General features: G+C 32.7%; 4 protein-coding genes across 5 annotated transcripts; 2 read left to right on the top strand and 2 right to left on the bottom strand.

Annotated features, from left to right (window-relative positions):
• Positions 1 to 580: 580 nt before the first annotated feature.
• On the bottom strand, positions 581 to 2,453 carry LOC123720297 (63 kDa chaperonin, mitochondrial-like). The gene has a single exon (XM_045676845.1). It carries the CDS (start codon positions 2,403 to 2,405, stop codon positions 693 to 695), a length of 1,713 nt encoding a protein of 570 aa, XP_045532801.1. The 5' UTR covers positions 2,406 to 2,453; the 3' UTR covers positions 581 to 692.
• Positions 2,454 to 2,641: 188 nt separating this feature from the next.
• Positions 2,642 to 4,098, top strand: LOC123718129. The gene is made up of 3 exons (XM_045674537.1): positions 2,642 to 3,049; positions 3,217 to 3,395; positions 3,568 to 4,098. The coding sequence occupies exons 1-3, from the start codon at positions 2,801 to 2,803 to the stop codon at positions 3,971 to 3,973; spliced, it is 834 nt and encodes a 277-aa protein (XP_045530493.1). The 5' UTR covers positions 2,642 to 2,800; the 3' UTR covers positions 3,974 to 4,098.
• An 84-nt stretch (positions 4,099 to 4,182) lies between these two features.
• LOC123718109 (beta-1,3-galactosyltransferase 5-like) lies at positions 4,183 to 7,907 on the bottom strand. 2 transcript variants are annotated; one of them, XM_045674510.1, is made up of 3 exons: positions 7,868 to 7,907; positions 5,197 to 5,344; positions 4,183 to 5,119 (listed from the first exon to the last, which is right to left on the bottom strand). In XM_045674510.1, exons 2-3 carry the CDS (start codon positions 5,268 to 5,270, stop codon positions 4,378 to 4,380), a joined length of 816 nt encoding a protein of 271 aa, XP_045530466.1. In that variant the 5' UTR covers positions 5,271 to 5,344; positions 7,868 to 7,907; the 3' UTR covers positions 4,183 to 4,377. The 2 variants fall into 2 exon arrangements, with proteins under 2 accessions (XP_045530466.1, XP_045530459.1); XM_045674503.1 differs by lacking the exon at positions 7,868 to 7,907 and adding an exon at positions 5,418 to 6,037.
• Positions 6,914 to 14,036, top strand: LOC123718123 (zinc transporter ZIP1-like). The gene is made up of 5 exons (XM_045674523.1): positions 6,914 to 7,466; positions 10,032 to 10,398; positions 12,979 to 13,186; positions 13,377 to 13,512; positions 13,942 to 14,036. Exons 1-5 carry the CDS (start codon positions 7,187 to 7,189, stop codon positions 13,947 to 13,949), a joined length of 999 nt encoding a protein of 332 aa, XP_045530479.1. The 5' UTR covers positions 6,914 to 7,186; the 3' UTR covers positions 13,950 to 14,036.
• The last annotated feature ends 6,727 nt before the right edge of the window (positions 14,037 to 20,763 follow it).

The following is a 20,763-nucleotide window of genomic DNA, read 5'->3' as shown; positions in this document are numbered from 1 at the left end:
TAAAGTACATAAAATATCTATTTTTTAATTAAAATACTTTTAATGTATATAAATTAAAAGTAATGTTTAATAATATAGAACAGTGTTGGCCTAGTGGCTTCAGCTTGCGACTTTCTTCCCAGAAATCGTAGGTTCAATCCCCGGCTGTGCACCAATGGGCATTCTTTCATTGTGTGAATTTAATATTCGTTCGAACGGTGAAGGACAACATGGTGAGGAAACCGGTCTACTTAGATCCAAAAACTCGACGGCCGCGGCGTGCGTTAGGCACAGGTAATCACCTACTTGCCTATTAGATTAACAAATGATCATAAAACATAAACATCTGAGGCACAGACCTAAGAAAAGGTAGTAGAGCCACTGATTTATTTTTATTTTTAAAAAATTGTATCATAATTGAATGTTAGAATAAAAATTGCAATTTGAATTTATATCATTCATTTTGACTAACTGTGATCAAAATCAAAGTCTCATTCATATAATTGAAAAACTGGTGGATAAAGTAAAAACGCAAGGACAAAGTACCTACAACCTTCATAAGAGCTCCTGTGTCATTTCTCAGAAAAAAAAACATCTTGAATTACCAAAAAAAATGTATTATAGATCTTCGAGCGATAAGACAATTAATAGACAAACAATTTTGTCAAAAACTTTAAACAGTAGTAGTTGGTTACACAATTAAAATTAACTTCCTAATAAATAGTAACTCCTGGCGTTTCTGGCCCAAGTTTATTTGGCATTGGTTCTTTTTGGAATGGTAAGTCACACACAACTGCCTCAGCGGTAGTTAAAAGAGATGCGACCCTGCTAGCATCTATTAATGCTCGTTTTACTACCTTCGTGGGATCAATTATTCCTTTTTCTATCATATCAACAAAAGTATTGTTCAAAGCATCATAACCAAAGTTTACATTGGTCAAGTTTTCAACCTTAGAAACAATAACTGAACCGTCATATCCAGCATTCGTTGCAATTGTGAGACAAGGAGTTCTTAAAGCCTTTTTCACTATGTCAATACCTTTTTGTTGGTCTTCATTTACTGATTTTAAAGAGTTTAAAATTGGTATACATCTTAAAAGAGCAGAGCCACCTCCTGGAACAATTCCTTCTGCTACAGCAGCACGAGTTGCATTGAGTGCGTCATTAACTCTATCTTTCTTTTCGTTTACTTCAACTTCGCTACTTCCACCTATGCGCAATACCGCTACCACCGATTTTAGCCGCGATAGTCGCTGCAACAGCCTATCTTTTTCTTTTTCATTTGCACATTCATTGTATTCTTCTTGAACCTGTTCAATTCTTTGTTTTATTTCATTTTTATCTCCCTGGCCTTTTAGCATTAATGTTGAATCCTTTGTAATTACTACTTCTTCCACTTTACCAAGACTATTCAAAGTACAGTCTTCAAGTCTCAAAAGGTTAATATCATCTTCGAAAATAACTCCTCCAGTAGCGATAGCCATATCTATTAATGCATTTTTTCTATATTCAGCAAATCCTGGTGCTTTTACAGCGGCAACTTGAAGTCCAATTTTTAACTTGTTTACTATTAATATAGATAATGCTTCTCCATCATAATCTTCAGCAATAATAATAAGTGGTTTCTTTTGTGCGTTTGATATTTCTAGAGCAGGTACAATTTGTTTGGCATGAAAAATTTTTTTTTCTGAAAATAGAATCAAGGCATTGTTATACTCCACTTTTGGTCCTTTAGTAGAGTTGATAAAAAATGGTGAAACAAAACCACGTTCGAATTGAAAACCTTCAATTATTTCCAATTCATCATTTAATGTTCTCCCATCTTTAACAGTAATAATACCATCCTTTCCCACTTTCTCCATTGCATTAGCTATTAATTTACCTATAGCTTCATCACCATTCGCAGATAAAGTTGCTACCTGTTCAATTTCTTTACGGCTAATTATTGGCTTCGATATTTTTTTTAAATGATCTGTAACGGCTTCTACAGCGATGATTATGCCTTTTCTTATTTCTATTGGGTTAGCACCTCTTGAAATATTTTCAAACCCTTCTTTTGCGATAGCTCTTGCAAGAACAGTCGCAGTTGTTGTACCATCTCCAGCTTCATCGTTCGTCTGTTTTGCTACATTCTGAACTAGTTTAGCACCGATATTTTGAAATTTATTTTTAAGTTCTATTCCTTTGGCTACAGTTACACCATCTTTTGTTATTTTAGGAGGTCCAAACGTTTGTTCCAAAATTACATTACGTCCTTTAGGGCCCATTGTAATCGCTACAGCATCTGCCAGGATATCTACTCCTTGCAACATTAAGGATCTCACATCAGGCCCAAATCGAACATCTTTTGCGTAAAATCTTCCCCAGTACTTTACTTTGAAAATATGATTCTTGATTTTGCTTACTTTTAGAAATTGAGACATCATTATAAAAATATAGAAATTTAAAATATGATTTTGTAAAAGACGTCAACAATGCTATGAAAGAGCAAATAAAGCAAATTAAAAAATTTCTTTAAATTTAGAATGTAGCATTAAAAAGTTTACAGTTTAGAAGATAACTATAAAAAACCGCTGTTGTGAGTTTAAAAGAGATCATATTTAGAAGGTCGTCGGTCGGTGATTAATACCTGATGTATATCTGCCTAGTTGAGGATAGTCTACCGATTACCGAGACTGTGACAGTGCTGACACAAATTAGAAAATACCGTTGCATTTGGGTTTTTAAATTTTTGTTTAATTAGTAAATTCATTTTTGTTATTTTTTTACTTATTAAAGAATTTCATTAACATTAGTAAAGTATCCATTTTAAACCTTTAAAATGACCCAAAATATTGTATTTAATATAAATATAGGCGATCAGTTAACATCAATTTCTTGTGGCCATGTTATTGTAGAGCTAATAAAGTTTTTAGCATACCAAAGGCTTCAAATTCCTTACACATATCAGTGGCTAAAACAAATGGTTAATAAGAAAAAAGATAATGAAAATGAAAAGGATACGTACCAGTCTGAAAGACACTTTCACATTGCTTCTACAGCATTAAATAACCTGGATTTTGTCCTTAAGGTACAGGTGCTGAAATAATGTAATTTCTACTTGATGCCGGAGTCGCAAAATAATTTTGTGGTTCTTAGTTTTATAGTTAGGGTATTAGTAGTACTTGGATTATTAATTATTTACCATGATAGATTGGATTAAACTAGTAGACATTTTGTAATAAAAAAATATTTCAGAGTTTGTTGAAGGAAATTGGAGAGGCAACTCAACCACAAGAAGTTTGTATTGCATTTGGTTCAAGTCCAATCTCGTGTAAGGAGATTTACCGCATTGTCTTACCAACAGTGTGTCATAAGCCACAATGTCAATCACCTCATATTGCATCAGACAAAAAAATACAAAGCAGTGTATTTAGGTACTTCCATTTTTTCTTTTGTGTTGACCACACATTAGACCCATTTTTATAATTATTGAATTACTGTTTTATCTAAGTTGTTAATGACATTATATTTTTATTTATTTTGTTTGAAGTATGTAGTTATTTCATCTTAATTTTTGTTCCATATATAATTTAAAAATTGTTTTAGGAATCTGGTGACTTCAGAAAAATTGAGCAAAGTTTTTTTTGAGCCGCTATCACCTACTAACATGTATGTTTTCCTCAAAAAGGAATTATTAAATAACCAGCAAGTTGTCTGCAGTGATACTTTTCTTCATATTAATGGTTACAGAATGCCTAGGAGCTGTAAAGTTGTTGTTTTAAACTTTCCTGCTAACCCTAAAAACACTACTTGTTGTAATGATTTTAAGATCTTTGGTAATGGACCAAGTGAAGGTCTCTCAAAACTGAGCTTGGACGATTCTAGTGATGATGATTTTCATGAAATTGAATCTTCTGATAAAGTGCAATGGTTTCAATCAACCTATGTAATGAAAGGTTTTAAAGATTGTGTTGTAAATGGTAGTTCTATTATTAACAGCTGGCTACATTAATGTTAGTTATCTTTTATTAGCTCAATTATATAGTTAAATCATATATTTTTAAGTGTAATTGTAGGGATAATGTAAAGTGTATTTGATGATTTAAGGGACACTAAAATTTATATAAATTTAATAATTAAACTTTGTTACATTGATTTGAATTTGTTACATTGATTTGAATTTGTTACATTGTACCATTTAGTTAAAAATATATGTTGACATGGGGAACAACTGTTTTTTTATTACTTATTTTCTTAAATTTAATATTACTGGTATAAATGAGTTATGAGTATTATCACAGATTGAAATTATTATATGATTACACAAATCTTTAACATTCCTATAAATTATAACACTATATTCCTATAAATTATAACACTATATTCCTATAAATTATAACACTATATTCCTATAAATTATAACACTATATTCCTTACTTCTGCCATTCCATCACTAAATATGGTTCTATCCCTTTTCATAATACATGTATCTTTTAAGTTTTGTTGGTCAGACCTAGAACAAGAAGTTTTACAATTTCTATAGGCATTGTTAAATTCAACTAATAAGTTATGTCTTCCACCATTTGGTCCTACAACATATTTGCATTGTATATTTTTTTCTACCATGTCTCTAATACAGCATTCCACTAATTCATAATATTCCAACCAAAAACCACTTGGCAATTGTTGTAGTTTGATATTAAGATACTCAGTCAAAATCCCTGTCACCAGTATGTCATCTATCCAAAAATATGGATGGTATGGGGCCTCACTGCAAATCATTTCTGCAGTTTTAGGATTCACTATGTAAAACCAGCCAGAGAGATAAGCTGGGTATTGATGTCTAGGGTATTCTTCCCTTGTAACAAACCATTTGTTATTACTATTCCTTCTTGGGAATGTGTTGTTCAAAATGTATCCCATAATAAATTGATCTTGAGTAGGAATGCTTAATAAATAATCAACAGTCTTGTCAAAGTTAAAAATTGTGTCATCATCAACTTTTAGAATGAATGCGGTATTGCTACATTTTGATGATGCCCATTGTAGTCCCATAAGGTGCTTGTAGGTCAAATTTCTATAATGTTCATAAAAGGAGCCTTGCAATATGTCTCCAAATGCTTTACTCTCATCTTCAATGGCTGCTTGTGTTATGTACCTGTGGAAGAAAAGGTATATCATTATATAGAAAAAATAAATGAGTAAAATTATTTATAGCTAATTAATTTGGTATACCTTTCAGCAGAAGGTAATTTAGCTAGCAAAAATATTCTGGAAGCATTTTTGGAAGCCAAATAATCTGGAGGCATTGCTTGGCGATGTGCACTGCGCAGTTCAATATGGCCCACATAGGATGTAACTATGATTAATATATGTATAGGATCTAAAAAAGAACAATTTGTTTTTATCATAAAATGTGTTTCCTTAAGTGACAAGTAATTTAGAAAGAACCTTACTTCTACATGTTGAGTTTGAAGGAGATATTATAATTGTGTTTATGTATTGTTGATTCTGTTGTAATATTAAAATAGTAGTTTCAGTTTCTATATTTGAAGTACGATATATCCAGAAAGCAAGAGAAACTAACAAGAAAATAATTAGGTATATGACTTTCTTCTGCATTTTAATTTATTTTAAATGTACAGTCACAAAGGCATAAGGGCACCAAGTACTAGCTATAGTCGTAGCTATTTACGTGTGATTTTCTTTTAATACTCAAAAACATAGTTTTTTTGGTATTTCTTGCTTTTCGTTATTAACATGTTGTGGATCTTATACTGTGCTGTGCATTGAATTTGAACGCTGAAAGTGCTGTAACTGACTGAAATCTGAATGTTGAAACAATTCAAGTTTAATTTTAATTGTCAATTGTCTCCTTTCGACGTTTTGCTATAGTTTTGTTTGACAGTTACGTTACTTTAAATCAAGTGACAATAACGACAAGCGGAGGTTTTAAATCCTATTCTGAAGACTTAAAGTCTGTATAATATAGTGCATTGCAATAAGGAACAGACTGTTTTCCGGCTTAAGAGTCTCACATACTTTATCTATAGATAAAATAATATATAAACACGCGAATTAGTAAACCTACTAGAACTGACATATAACGATGATTTCAGACAAGTGAAATCTACAAAAATTGCTAACTATATTGGTAAAAATCATAACATCGTAATGAAAGAAGAATTTAAACGTATAATGGCCAATAAGTTTTTAATTGTCCCGTATGAACAGTATAATAGCTTAAACTTAATAATCTTACTGTAAATGCTGGTTTACTTACACATACCTTAATATTTCCTAATAAAAGAAACATTGCAACTAGTTATTGTGAATTTACATGAAATCTAAACATTTTTGTCCCACGAGATGTGGACATTACTCTGGCCAGATAGATAATACTAATAATTCATTGGATTCTATCCTTTATGGAAAAATATTTTTAATGTCATATTTTAACCAACTTAATACAACAAACTGCATAATATAAAAACAATTGTAATGTTGCAATTATTTATATACACAGCTATAATATATAGCAAACAAATCTTTATTAGGACAGATATGAAAATAATATTTTAGGCGTATTACAAGAATAAAATATGATATTATTAATTAAGGAATTAATCTGAAAAATTATGTATGCGTTGTATCTAGAAGTTTAATATGCCCTTTGTCCTTTCCCGCCTATTATTGTTTCCTGCGGAAGTTGTTAAAGAATAAAATGATGCAATATGCAGTTACTAAATTCATGTATTCCCTTTAAATATTATATTACTTCTAGAAAAGGTTAATTATGGCCATTATTAAGTGTAGATATGTGTATTTCTAACGCCATCTTTACCACACTATAATAATAACCTTGGTTTTTCGTCACAAATCATTGGTGGTAAATAAATTCAGATAAAACTTTTCCCTAAGCCCCATACATTTGTTAATTTGATTAAGTATTAAATTTTCAACTACCTTCCGTGCAGTGCACATTTTTTACGACAGTCAGTAATCGCTCTGAAAACAGCTGTACGAATATCTCCATAATCTCAGACTGAACAACTGCGGAACCTAATTGATGCGTCGTTAAACCAACAGCTACTGCCACTGTTTATCATTTGTCTTATCAAGAGTCTGCCTATACAAATACTGGGGAGCTGGATCAGTCGAGCTAGGAGACACGACCGCGACGCCTGCGCACGGAAACAGCGACCTTGTTAAAATAGACACCATAATGAATGCAAGCATGGACGACGCCGCGATCAGCGAAGGGAATGCGTTAAACGCAAAAATTATCACTATGGTCTGCCTTTTTAGCGTTTCCATGATTGTTGGTTGTGTGCCAATTTTCATTTCAATGAAATTTAATTGGTTTACGCCGAAAAAGGATACGAATATGCGGTCTTCTAATTCGCTTGTGATTGGACTTCTATCGTTCGGTGGTGGAGTTCTGTTTGCGACGACCTTTATGCATCTACTGCCCGAAGTTGATGAAAATATTAAGCAGTTGCAAGGTATGTTTTTTTTTCATAAAAAAATATTAAGGTATTTGTAAGCAAAGTAGTATTTATATATTAACTTTAAGGTATTATGATGTTGATATAGGGTCAATTAAAAACTTTTTGGACACCAAAATATTTTTTCATTACGATGTTAGGTATATGTTTTAACGATATAGTTTGCAATTTTGATATTTCACTTGTGTCTAAATCAATTGTGTTTGAAATCATACTTATACGTCAGTTCTAGTAAGTTTACTATTATAATATAACTTATAATATACAACTAAAAGAAAAATGATATTTTTAGCGCGAAAATAAATAAAATTTATGAATTTAATTATGTTTTATCAATAGATAAAGTATGTTAAGACGAAAAACTTAATTTTGAATAATGCAAATATGGATATACTTACGAGTGATTTTGTTGATCCTGTTTTGTCAAAACTTTTGTTTTATTAGCGTCAGTGGGGGCAAACTAAAGCAAAAAAAAAATATGCGCCAAAAGTGTTCTGTATATATTTGTATTATTTGACGGAAATATTCTGCTACGTACAAGGTATAAAGTAAATAGTAAATACATACAAATTAACACTTTCTTAATATGTTTTTATCAGGTGAATGATAATTCTATTTTGCGGCCTTATTCTGAACACTCAAACTGACATTTTCTTTCAATTATCTTAAAATATTTTTTATGTTTGAAGATGTGTTTTAAGTTTCACTTTTGAACTAATTTTATTTCTATTTTAACGTTTTTTGCGATTTCCAATTCTTGTAATTTATATGCATTTTCTCAGTAAATAAACGTAGGTTTGGCGAACATTTTACGATGGTGTAAATTTTGTTCGTTCGCGCTGTGTTTCCGTAAAATTCCAACGTAATTTTGTACGCGTATTCTAGTATACTTTTTTGTGTTTGGCATATTACCTATAAATTTATGGGTCGTTTATTGAAAATAAGATCTTTTTATTCAGTTCAACGTAATACGGTTTGCTCGAAAATAGCAATATTTTAATATCCTTGGTTCATACAAATAGAGCTGGTTTCATTCTTTATATATGAAAGAATTGAACAATATATATTCCTAGGGAAAGTTCGTTTCGAGTCATTCCTTAGGGTGAGATTCAGAAATGAGACAGTCCTAAAAGTGATTCACGGTAGTCATAATAAAATTAATCATGTTTTTGACGTATCTAAGTATGCTGAACGCTAAGTCTGCACTCTGACTCTTAACTATAAATATATACTTTGGGTATTATACTTTTTTAAGGAGCTTCTATTTGAATGTAGATCTTTAAAATTAGATAGGTAAAAAGGTTATTTGCTTGAAAGAAACATGAAATTTTTGTCAATATCATTATATTTCCCGACAAAAGAACTTTCTGTTTTTAAAACCAAAAAGTAGTCTTAAAAGGCCACTTGAGCTAGCCTTAGGTTTGAAGACCAGTTCAAGGCAAACTGGCTGATATAGGAAACCGTGCTGTAATAAAAATAAATGAATAAAATTGGTAAAAGGGAATTTTTAAAATAAAAAATCGTGTAGATTCTCATGGCGATGACAAAAACAAACACTTAAATTTAGCTTAGTGGTTTAAATAATATATTTTTTATAGAACTGGGACAAACAGAAAGGAGGCTAACCTGATGTTGAGTTACTTTGAATTTTTTTGGTTGAATTGTGTCAAATTAAATTTTCAGATTGTACACCTGCTCATTAGAAACATCACCATTACTTATTTCTAGATGACCTGACGTACCTTAATTATGCTAATTAAAACTTAACCTAAACATAACATAAAACTAGCAATCGAGTACTTTATCGCTTTACTATACCTATACTTTATACCGACTAAAAAGTCTTTGACAAACTCTTCGTTATCCCCTGACGAAGGTTGATAACGAAAGGTCTCTGAACTCCGTCATATTTTTTTTTAAATTCGTTATTACTACAAAGAGTACACTTTTGGATTCGCTCTCAAAATGTTATTTAACGTATTTTTATTATGTCTATAATTCATTAAAGAATAATCGTTTGTCTCATTAGTCGCTAATTAAAATCTTTGATCATGAAAACAATATTATTGTAGGTATGGTGTCTAGACTTTAAAGATTAACTTTTTATACTTACAAAGTTTTTATACCTAACAAGATAACGCTGGTTTAGTTTCAAAGGAATATCTAAGTCTAAGATTATGTCAAAGTAAATATTGTCCGTAAAAGGTAATGCACTCGCAGACATCGCAGCATCCGTTTCTCTATATAAAAAGAGAATGTGCAAGAGAGTGATAAGTCTTTTAAATGCATTTATTGTGTTAATAATGACATTTAGTGATCCATATCGATGAACCACAATGATCTAAATGTACCACTTTCTTGCAAATCAATGATTTATTATTTATTATAAATGTACACGAACAAAGTCAATCAGAATATCAGAAAAGTAATTTACGAAGGTTTTTGTAATATTTCCTAGGAGTTCCTTGAATTATATTTTGATGTAAGAAATATTATTTAAAATAACTTTACTTGACATCTAATAGTAATCTCTATTATAATAAAGCATCTTTTTTGTTGTAGAGGATGGAAGGTTGCCAGAGTTGCCGATATATCTCGCAGCCCTCATCATGTGTAGCGGTTTCTTCATGATGTACCTAGTCGAAGAGCTAGTCCACGTCTACATTACCAGCAGAGAGAACAAGAATGCTAATACCAGTTTCACAAGAGTTTTAAGTATAAGAAGAAATAACGATGAGGAAGAGGGGGAAACGCAAGTTATCAAAACGCTAGAAACTTCCCAAGGACATGGCCACAGTCATTTGGCCATTCAATCGGATGATACAATTGTCTCAGCGCTTAGAGGACTTCTAGTCGTCTTGGCTCTGTCTATTCATGAGCTGTTCGAGGGTCTTGCTGTTGGTTTGGAGGCGTCAGCGAGAAGTGTCTGGTAAGAGAATCAACCTATCGGCCAGTACGTTTTGCCATCACCTTATAAGAAACTACTTTAAGGCTTAAGGCTTACTATATGGATGATAGGAAAACGTTGGCGCTGCAAGAGTGCAGCAGGTGCGTTGAACTGGAAGAGCAGTGCAAGCAGCAACATAGCACTTGTGGCATAAATGTTGCTGCTGTATGCGGTATGCTTTGAGATAAGTCACTTTACTTTTCCATTCTTGTATATATAATGCTTACGTTATAACGTATTTATATAATTCTTAATACGGGCTAATTTTTCTATACTTATAAATATTTTGTATTATAAATTCGTTTGTCATAGCTATAGAAGACATATACAGGCAGAGATATATTTTGCGTGAGGACTATCATAACTATTTAAATTATTTATCAATAATAAATTATTCTTATAATTAAAATCCTATTAAGTTTTCATTCTAGCGTCGAATCTTAATATTATATATATTTTACTGCGGATCTGACGTAACGTAGAATTTATGTATACTAAAAAGAATAAGCCGTATTCAAAATTGACAGTAAAACATAAATCTAGTTACAAGAACTGTAACTTGACAGTTCTTTTTCCAGTCCCACAACATTCAGTTTGACTGGATTTGTTCTATATAAAGCTGACGTTGACATCTTTCTATATGAAATAGGAATTGGAAAACATATCAGGTCACATTTAAAAGAGATGCACTTCATGCAACTTTTGGTTATTTTTGTTACCCTGATAATCAATAGAACCCAGATCTCCGCGAACAGATTATTTAAAATCAGCTACGTATTTTTTTTTATCCTCGTGCCTCCCAGTAAATATTATAAGATAATGGTTTGTTTCCAGTGTGTGTTTAAGTTATAAATAACGGTCATGATGTAATGCATCTGTAGGTGGGGGCAATTGTTATAAATGATATCGGAGACATTCAAATGTCGATGATCAAAATGTATTTCTTTCACAAGATTATGTTTTTAGAGAATTCAGGATCTCGGAAGTCCGCTAATATATATTTGATAACAATTTCGACGTCTTCTGCTTTACAACTGAAGGTTTTTCAAGTCTATTTTTGCTGCTATGTGGAACCAGCTGCCCACTGAAGTATTTCCGAGCCAATTCGGCAACGCGCTCGCAAGCCTTCTGGCATTCAGAGTTTCCATGGGCGGTAGTATCACTTAACACCAGGTGAGCCTCCTGCCCGTTCGCCCCCTATTTTATAAAAACAAAACCTTAAATCATCTATCTAGCATTGGCTTCAGCGTGCTCTCATCCCTAAGGGCATAGGTCCAAACCCCAGTTGTTCACCAGTGGAGTTTGTATGTGCGCATTTAACACTCGCTCTTACAGTGAAAGAAAACATTGTGTGGAAACCGGCATGCCTTAATGCAGAAGGCTGATTACCGACTTGGCTATTACAGATAGAGAAGTCAGTCTCAGACCTAAAATGTTGTGCTCCACCACTGCGCTCTATTAACGTATATGTAAAATATTTTTTTACACTCTGTGCCTGACCATGAAAATAATGTTGTGATTGAATTAACCAACGCAAATTGTCACCCCATACCCAGTTATAAACTTTGTAAATTATTATTACTTTGTTTAAACAAAATAAATGAATTCATGAATCCTTGGTCTCGTTTAAGGAATAAACTTTATCACAATATTTTATCACACTATCAGTGTACGTTTAGACGAATTACTTATGGAAGTGCTTGAAATCGTTAGATTAGTAGGTGTTATTTTTATTTTATCTCATTGCTGGTCTATCGCGTAAAACCAACTAGCTATGTCTTAAAAACTGTTTGCTATATGCAACCAAATTTTTTTCATAAGCTTAAGACGATTATGTTTATTATGATTTACTTGTATTATGTGAATGAACCTTTCCAGTTATTATTGATAACTAATATGACATTTGCATGCCTATTTTTATATGACTGATTAGCGGTCTTTATAATCAATCAATCTGGTATAACTTTCTTTGCAAATAATAAATTTATTATTACTATTATTAAAATTAACGTGTTGAGAAGCCAGTTCTCAATACACGTAAATACATTTCCCGCATTTAGTATCACCTGACTAAAGGGTTACCAAAATAATAATATAAATAATGCAGGCATATAAGGCACTACTACATAAATAATAAATTATATAGGCGGATATTTTTCATTGAATTATACTAATAATATAAATAAAAACAGCCTATTAGTACACGAACACCGATGGAGTGAAGGCCTTCTCCAAATTGGTGCATTTGTCTCTTAACTTCGCTACTATTTTCCAGTCATTCCCCGATATATCTTTCTCTTTCTTATCTTCCCACTGGGCCTTTCCAAGTAAGGGTATTTTTGGCCCATTCGTCAGTACAAACGCGGGCAATGTGACCGACCCATTTTCATTTATACTTTTTTTGTGTTTGTTACGATGTCTGTTATTTTTTCTGTTACCATTTCTTTAATTTTCAACCGAAGAATAGAACGCTCGTCCGTCTTTGGCATACCAATCTTCTTTAATAGCGCCTTATAAAAATAAATATATTATATTTTATGATAATTTAGCAATTTGTTCCAGGTATATGTTTGGTGCAGTATCAGCTCATAAATACATAATAGCATTCTGCATTGGAGTTGAACTTCTCGCTGCCGGCACCAAGCGATGGCTGTCTATCGTCTACATCTTCACATTCTCCTTTGTCTCTGCTCTTGGTATTGGAGTAGGCATACTATTGGTCGGAGGAGCTGGGGCTGCGTCAGCTGGATTATACTCAGTTGTTCTACAGGTAAGAGAAAGGAGGGCAGTCTATAGTTATAAAGGGCAATTAATTTTTATCGTTAATAATTAATAATAAATTTGACTGATTTATTTAAATAGCAATATAACTGCTAATAATCTCACAAATGGAACTTGGGTTGACAAAAATAGTTTATGGTAATTGCTTCATTCATTAATAATTACATTATTTTTCTCAGGGTTTGGCCTGCGGTACGCTAGTGTATGTGGTCTTCTTTGAGGTATGGAGACAAGACCGTACTGGAATCATGCAGTTCCTATGCGCTATCGCAGGTTTCGCGCTTATGGTCGGCTTAGAAGCCGTTGCTGAATCATGTAAGTCAAAGACAAAATTAATTTGTGAATTTAACTTATTAAAGTTAAAATACAATTAGACTAAATTTAGTCGGATTTCAAAACAAGGGCGTAAAACAGATAGTATTTAATGTGGCTTAAATATTTTATTTTAAAGCCAAAAAGAAAATTAGTTAATAATGGAGTTAATATAAACAGCTAGTACAGATACCTGCAAACTTCTTGAGCATTAAACAAGGGAGTGGGGGAAAGATTGAGCATCGTACGCGGCGCAGGTAACTCTCCCGCCGCCGCTTCCCCTCCCAGTGATAAATAAAAATCGCTTCTGTGCAAGCAAGGACATTTGTTCAAGATGTTTGCCGGTATCTATATATCTACATTATTTGAAATGCCAAATTGTTTTTGGTATTATGACAAAAATATGCAAACTTATCCATTTTTCTTTTACAGTTGTGTGACGATTATGACCTGCGCCAGCGACGACTAACTAAGATATCTTCATAAGTATTATTTTGTATTATTGTTATTGTGTAATTAAGTCGTGTAAATAAATATGTTGTTTTATAAAAACTATTTTTATTTACCTAAGAACAGTACTGACTTGACTAGGTTTTATTTATTTATTTATTGTATAAGTGTTCTTAATATAAAGGAAGTTGATGTGGTCGAAACACAAACTGTACACAGTTTTTCTATCCACCAGGACGTCGAACATAATTAAATCATTAACACACATATATATATATATACTTAGGCCAGTGACATATAAACTGTAAATTTATAACAATCAAACCATTCAAACGATTTAAAATTGCACGTAAAACGTCATAAACAAATCTAAACACTGACCCGCCATAGATAGCCGATGCAAGAAACCTGTTCTTGTCGAGAATTCTCATTCACATACAGGTGAGTTCCTATATTCGAATATATTTTAATGACGTATATAGCATAATTTTTGTTATGCATAATTTATAATTTGACTTATGTAGTATTTTTTTAATTTAAGTTTAATATTGTTTCTTGTTATATTAGTAAGAAGTGTAGCTGGTATCGAGTTTATTAAATTTGGAATGATGTAATCGAATGTTTTTTTCCCATATAAATTATTGTATTTGGGTAATAGAAATACGTTTTTTAATTTTCTACGTGTTGAATAGTGATAGTGAGTTTTAATTGTTTTGAGGTAATTTTCTGTAAAGTAGTTTTCATTTAATAATCCTAGTTGCACTTTCTAGTGTATAGGTATAATTTTGAAAAATGCAAATAGCTTAAAGACCATTAATGCCTTGAAACCTGAAGTCGAGCATTCTAGCCCTGGCTGTGAACCGATGTTGTTGTCGTTTGTTGCTATGATGTAAATAAAACATTATGACAAATTTATTAGTTTATTAAAGTTCACCACAATCTTTTCTAAAATATATGAATTATGGTAAACATAAATGTTACGTAATATAATAATGCAATAAAGCAAAACAGCGGATTATGTCAGATAGGCACTTAACAACGGGTTTTTTTAATCGATCAGCCCATTACCGAATATGTCAAGCTTTGGATATCTACTGTTTATTCCGTTTACATAAACGTTTGCGATGCCTATTTAGTCGTCGCTTTAATGAACCCATGTTATATTTCCTTAGTAGCAAGGAGTTCCATCCCTTCCCTTTTTTACAAGAAAAGGCGATAGGACTTGGGGTTGCCATTCATTTCATACTGTTACGAGCTAGGGGATAGGATAGAAAATGCCGTAGATTTCTTCAAGGGTTTATTTCTTGGTAATCAACGAGGAATTTATGAGCACAAATTAATTGCAGAAATGCACTAATTGCACACAAAAACACAGTCACTTATTACTTAACTTATGCACACTTCACATAGTACTTTATCACTTGTATTCACTTTATCGCTTCGGTGTTTCTCTCTTGTTATCGCATTCCAAACTAAAGGCTAGTCGCGTTTCGACTCGCTTATATATCCCTGGGAATAATTCTAAACAATATTCGAGAACTCTCTAGGCGGGCTTGCTACTGAGTAGCGATTGCACAATTCTAGAACGTCCGCACTCTTTGTCTCTTTCGCACGTTACTCCATCCTTGTCGTACGGCGTTCTAGAGTGCTCAGTCTAGTTTCGAGAAAGTTCTGATCTTCTCTCTCTCTCTCGTATCATTCCTTCCTTATCTCACACCTAGAAAGTTTGGTCTAGAATATTCCTTTATCAAAGGGGTATACCTAGGCCTGAAAACGCCTGAAAACGGGTCCCCTGAAAACTGCACCACTCTACTACACATGTTCTGAAACCGTCTGAAAAAAGGTTTCAGCTTCCTGAAAACTAGGGTAACATTATGGAAAATACAATTTTCTAATATGTGATTAACCCTCTTCTGAAACGGTCAGAAATCATATTACAGCCTGCTGAAAAGTTTTCTAACTAGTGGAAAAATCTAGAAACATTGCAGTCGACCCGTCTTCGTAACAATACCAACGATGGTATGAAAATCCAGTGTACTACAAGACGAGCATAGTTTGAATGGGGATGACGGAATCAGGTTATGTCGTTCCAATTTGTGAAATCTATAGAGGACTGAAGGGCCATAGTCAAGACTTGGCTTGTCTATGAGTGTGGGAATTACATTCCAATCCAATACGTTTTTGACGGGTTCAGAGTTAAAAAACTGTTATGTTACTGTTAAAAACGAAGTTATGGGAGGCACATAGGCCTATAAAGTAAAATCTGAAGGACAAATCCACAGGAGTTTTAGCTCTACCTTCCTTATATAGCTTAGGTTATATTTTTGGTTCTTATCGAGAATCTTTTATAATTTAAATAAACTCGTTAAAACGAGACGTCTCAGCGTTTCCATGCCTAATATCGAGTGGAGAAAAAATTGAGATTTGCTTAGTTGATACTTTTTGCCATTCAAAACATCAACAAAATCCAAAACGGAAAGTGTTAACGTATATTAATATCATATCGTATTATCAGCGTTTATTGCGCTTTTCTGTCTGATTTAATGCAATTATGGACTTATCAGTATTTAAATCTTTAATATGAACGATAAATACGTGATGTGTATCGGCTTCTTAGGACATATATATCTCGGTTATTTTGAGGGCAAAAAATATATTTTTCGAAAGAAGTTCTGTGCAATGATGTAATGGGGTTAATGTTATATTTATTGCTTTGTAGTACTGCATTCTTAGACACGTTATCCAAAAATCCATCCATCCTCGTAATAATCTTTTTGCTGTCTTAGAAGCTATATTTATGTGTGATATAGTATGAACGCCAATGTACTTCAAACCTAAAATTCGGTCGGTAATGCCAGGTTACCAAGGTAAACCGTAGGTTTGCTGAGTGCTTATATTTTACTGTTCCAATTGTATAACTTACATGAGACCCCCAGTTTCGATATACTTAGTCTGGCCGTAAGTACTGTTACAATTGAAAATGATCAAAATAATACATGTTTTTTTTTATTTTATCTGGGGAGATGAAGATGAACAGCTAGAACCATGTTGCGTATTTTAAAACATGACTTATGACTTGTAGCCTATAAATCATTTCTTAACTGATATTTAAAAAAATAATATGGTGGTAAAACCGAAACAACTACTGAAGCGGTATGCAAAGGTTGGTCACAGATTTTTTTGTGTAGGTATGAGTTGAGTTTTTTTTACAATTGAGCAAGATTTTAACAAAAAATATGACCATATTTTTGTTCAAAGCTGTAAGGAAGCTTCCCAATTAATCGACAAAGTGCAACGTGGGCACTATCCGACTTCAGTGATGGTTTGGTGCGGTATTACCTATGAAGGAGTGACTGAGCCATACTTTTATAAAAAGGTATCAAAACATCGGCACAAGTGTATCAAGATACCACTCTTCTTCAATAACCAAGAATGGTCCTTCCAGCAAAACTCGGCACCGGGTAGCATAAAGCTCGGTCTACGCAGTCTTGGTTGGAAACGAACGTTTCGGACTTCATCAGAGCTGAAGACTGGCCGTCGTCTAGTTCCGATCTTAACCAGCTGGATTATGATTTATGGTCAGTTTTAGAGATTACGGCTTGCTCTAAACGCCATGATAATTTGGAGTCCCTAACACAATCTATACTTTTGGCAGTGAAGAATTTTCCAATAGAAAGAGTGCGTGCTTCTATTGATATCTGGCCTCACTTCGATAAGCTTTTTATGTCTTAAATTGTTTTATATTTATGTTTTAAACCAATAAACTGTAATAGATGGTATTTGCAATAGAAAATATGGCTAGACTAGGTATTTGGAGGTAGGTTTATGGAGTGTAAACTAAACATGATCTGAAGATAATCTTTCAAAAAATCACTCCTGATAACAGTCGATAGTTGTAATTTCATATCTAATGATTGATGTCAGAACTTAATATAGAACTAATATTAAAGTTTTCTGAGCTAAAACATGATATTGTACTTATAAAAATAATATCAATTAGGATTTGATTTTCCCAATTTGTAATTTAAATGTTTCAATTTTTCTTTCTTAAAAAAACTGCCTGGTACCGAACCAGTACGATCTCTCAATATCCGTCGAAGAAAAGGCAGAGGAAAGTTTCTGACAAAACTTAGCTTAGTACTATGCAACTATAGATAATAATGTAGAGCAGTGACAGCCTACCAACAAAAACGTGCCTTGCTCAACCCTGCGCTCACTTTTCTCTTGTAAATACGGCATAGATATACAGACGACAGATATGTGTGGAAGGGGTAAGGTGCTGCTGCTGTTCCTCCTACCTAAAGGCAGGATTCTCGACCACTGACTGGCCAGCCTCCAGTAGCTAAAGTCGAGAAGTTTGAAAGTCCTTCGCGGACGGAATAACTTCATTAGCGTATTATAGGGTATCACATCATAGCAGTGATTTCAGCTGAAGATTTTAGTAGTCACTACACGAGTCATGTACGACACAGGTCAAAGGGATGACTTACCAATAAAGATAATATGTGAATGAAACAGATGCAGAAATACATATTATGACAGTAATTATTTAATGAACATTCGTAGTATTAGCGCGTATAAACAATGCAAAAGGGTATTAAACATATATTTCAGAATGAGTCTAGTAGACTAAAATTTGGACGGCTGATGTCGACGTATATAGGTACATATTATGTTTCTCATGTGAATAAAATATTTTTTTTGTAATGAGAAACAAAGTTCTTTAAGAATTAGAAATAATTCCGTCAAAAGTTATAACCGCCTTTAACAGTATCTCAATGTAGAAAAACACTTTTTGAACGGATTAAAGCTATGTATTATTATTAAAAACTTGTAAATAATTATAAGCTATTTTAACAAAAGACAGTATCTCAATGTATATATTTGCCGAATAGCTAAATATATAATTTGAACGAGATAACAAAACTAGTCCTAAATCAAAATGCGTGTCTACTTGATCTTTGTGTTAAATAATTTTCCTCGATCTAAATATAAATTACGATTAGTAATAAAGATAAATAATAAACATGCCAATAAACTTTAATCCCAATAACGATATCATTGTCAAATAACGGCACGTAATATTTATCACAGCACGTATTCCATATCTTAAATTATCTTAACTTTCTCTGTGATGCTGCAAAAATGTATCTCAGAAGATACGGATCATAGATAGTTCAAAAATATCTATTGTATCTAAATACGTGCAAACTGCTTTCATATTAAATACACCAACAAAAAAAATAGAATGAGTTTCAGAAGACTCCTGCCTTGAGTGTAATTATTGATAGAAAATTAACGATTATATCTCAAGTTAATAAAATAGTCACCACAATCGCACGAATTTTTTAAACGGAATACAGATTGTAAAACTGGAACAATTTTTTATAACGCCCTAGTGCGCAGCCAAACTGGATACGGTAGCATTATATGGAATCCCCTATATGTGATCCATTCCCAACTCATTGAAAGTATTCAAAGATCATTCACTCAACACCTTGCATTAATTAGTATAGCATTTTTCTAATAGGTACCGTACCATCAGCGACTCAAGAAATTTAAAATGATGTCGAAGATCGAAGATATTAGGTCCTTACATATGAAATTGGCGTTTTGTCGTACTGGCCACTTTGACCTCAAATACCTCCTCTTTGGTAAGGAATTCCAAATTCAATTTGTACAGTCCCGTGGACGGCCAAGACCCAGAACGAAAACGTTGGACCCAAAAACGAACTGTGTTTTCTTTTGCAACATGACCGCCATACACATCATTCACCCTTCGAGTCGTTTCCGCAGCACTACTGCCACGGCGGAACTCGTACTCGTAAATAATGCGATACTTTAAGTTTTCCATTTTGTAATATTAGTGACGCAAACAGAAAAAAAACAAATGAATGATGGTCATCGAAGCACAAATACATGAGTAAATAGCTGTAAAAATTTGAATTTGGAATTCCTTACCAAAGAGGAGAACATCGTGATTAAAGTGGCCAGTACGAAATACTCCAATTTCATATGTACGGACCTAATATCTAACCGTTGTTACATTCTTATGCAAATTTTTAAATGGTCAAATACAGAACAATAACTTCTTACAGAATATTAACGTTGTCGTCCTTTATTCAATCCCATGGATTAAAATCAGCTAAATCTTCCAAATTTCGTCTGTAAAAACCAACTTAGGAGTTCAGACAATTTTGAATTCTTCGCGAATACAACAGAATAAACGTTACTTATATATAATTGTATAATGGTGGATAAGTATAAAAAAAGCATTGATATACAGCGCATAAGTGTTTTTCAATAGGTATCTAACTATTATATCTAAAATGTCAAGTGAAGTTGGAAATGTTATACAATTTTTATTACATATTTGTGAAAATTTATGTTTACCATAATTGTCATGTATTTTAGAATATATGTATATTGTAAGTTATACTATAAACAAATCATTATATATGATGTGGTGTACTGTAATAAATGAATATCATTTAGTGATTTAGCCGAAAACAGCATCTTATTACATTAAACATACATACAGCCAGTATATATGTTTCTGTATTAGCAAGAACGAAGTGAAGTAAAACGCTTCGTATTTAATAAACGAGTTTAGGCAACGACAATACCAGCCAGTCTTAACAGGACAGGAACATTTCATGGAGTGCAGAGGTACTAGTGAACGTTCAACGTGTAATGTTGGGATTGTTAATTCTAAATCTTGTTTTAACCGCGGATTAAACCAATGGATTTTTAATTCCAATGAACACTGAAAGAAAACCGTAAGAATATGCAACATGAAATTGT

The sequence above is a fragment of the Pieris brassicae genome, chromosome 2 (genome assembly GCF_905147105.1).
Source record: "Pieris brassicae chromosome 2, ilPieBrab1.1, whole genome shotgun sequence".
NCBI lineage: Eukaryota > Metazoa > Arthropoda > Insecta > Lepidoptera > Pieridae > Pieris > Pieris brassicae.
The sequence above is the reverse complement of the archived record's forward strand: the minus strand, read 5'-3'. Positions and strand labels throughout refer to the sequence as shown.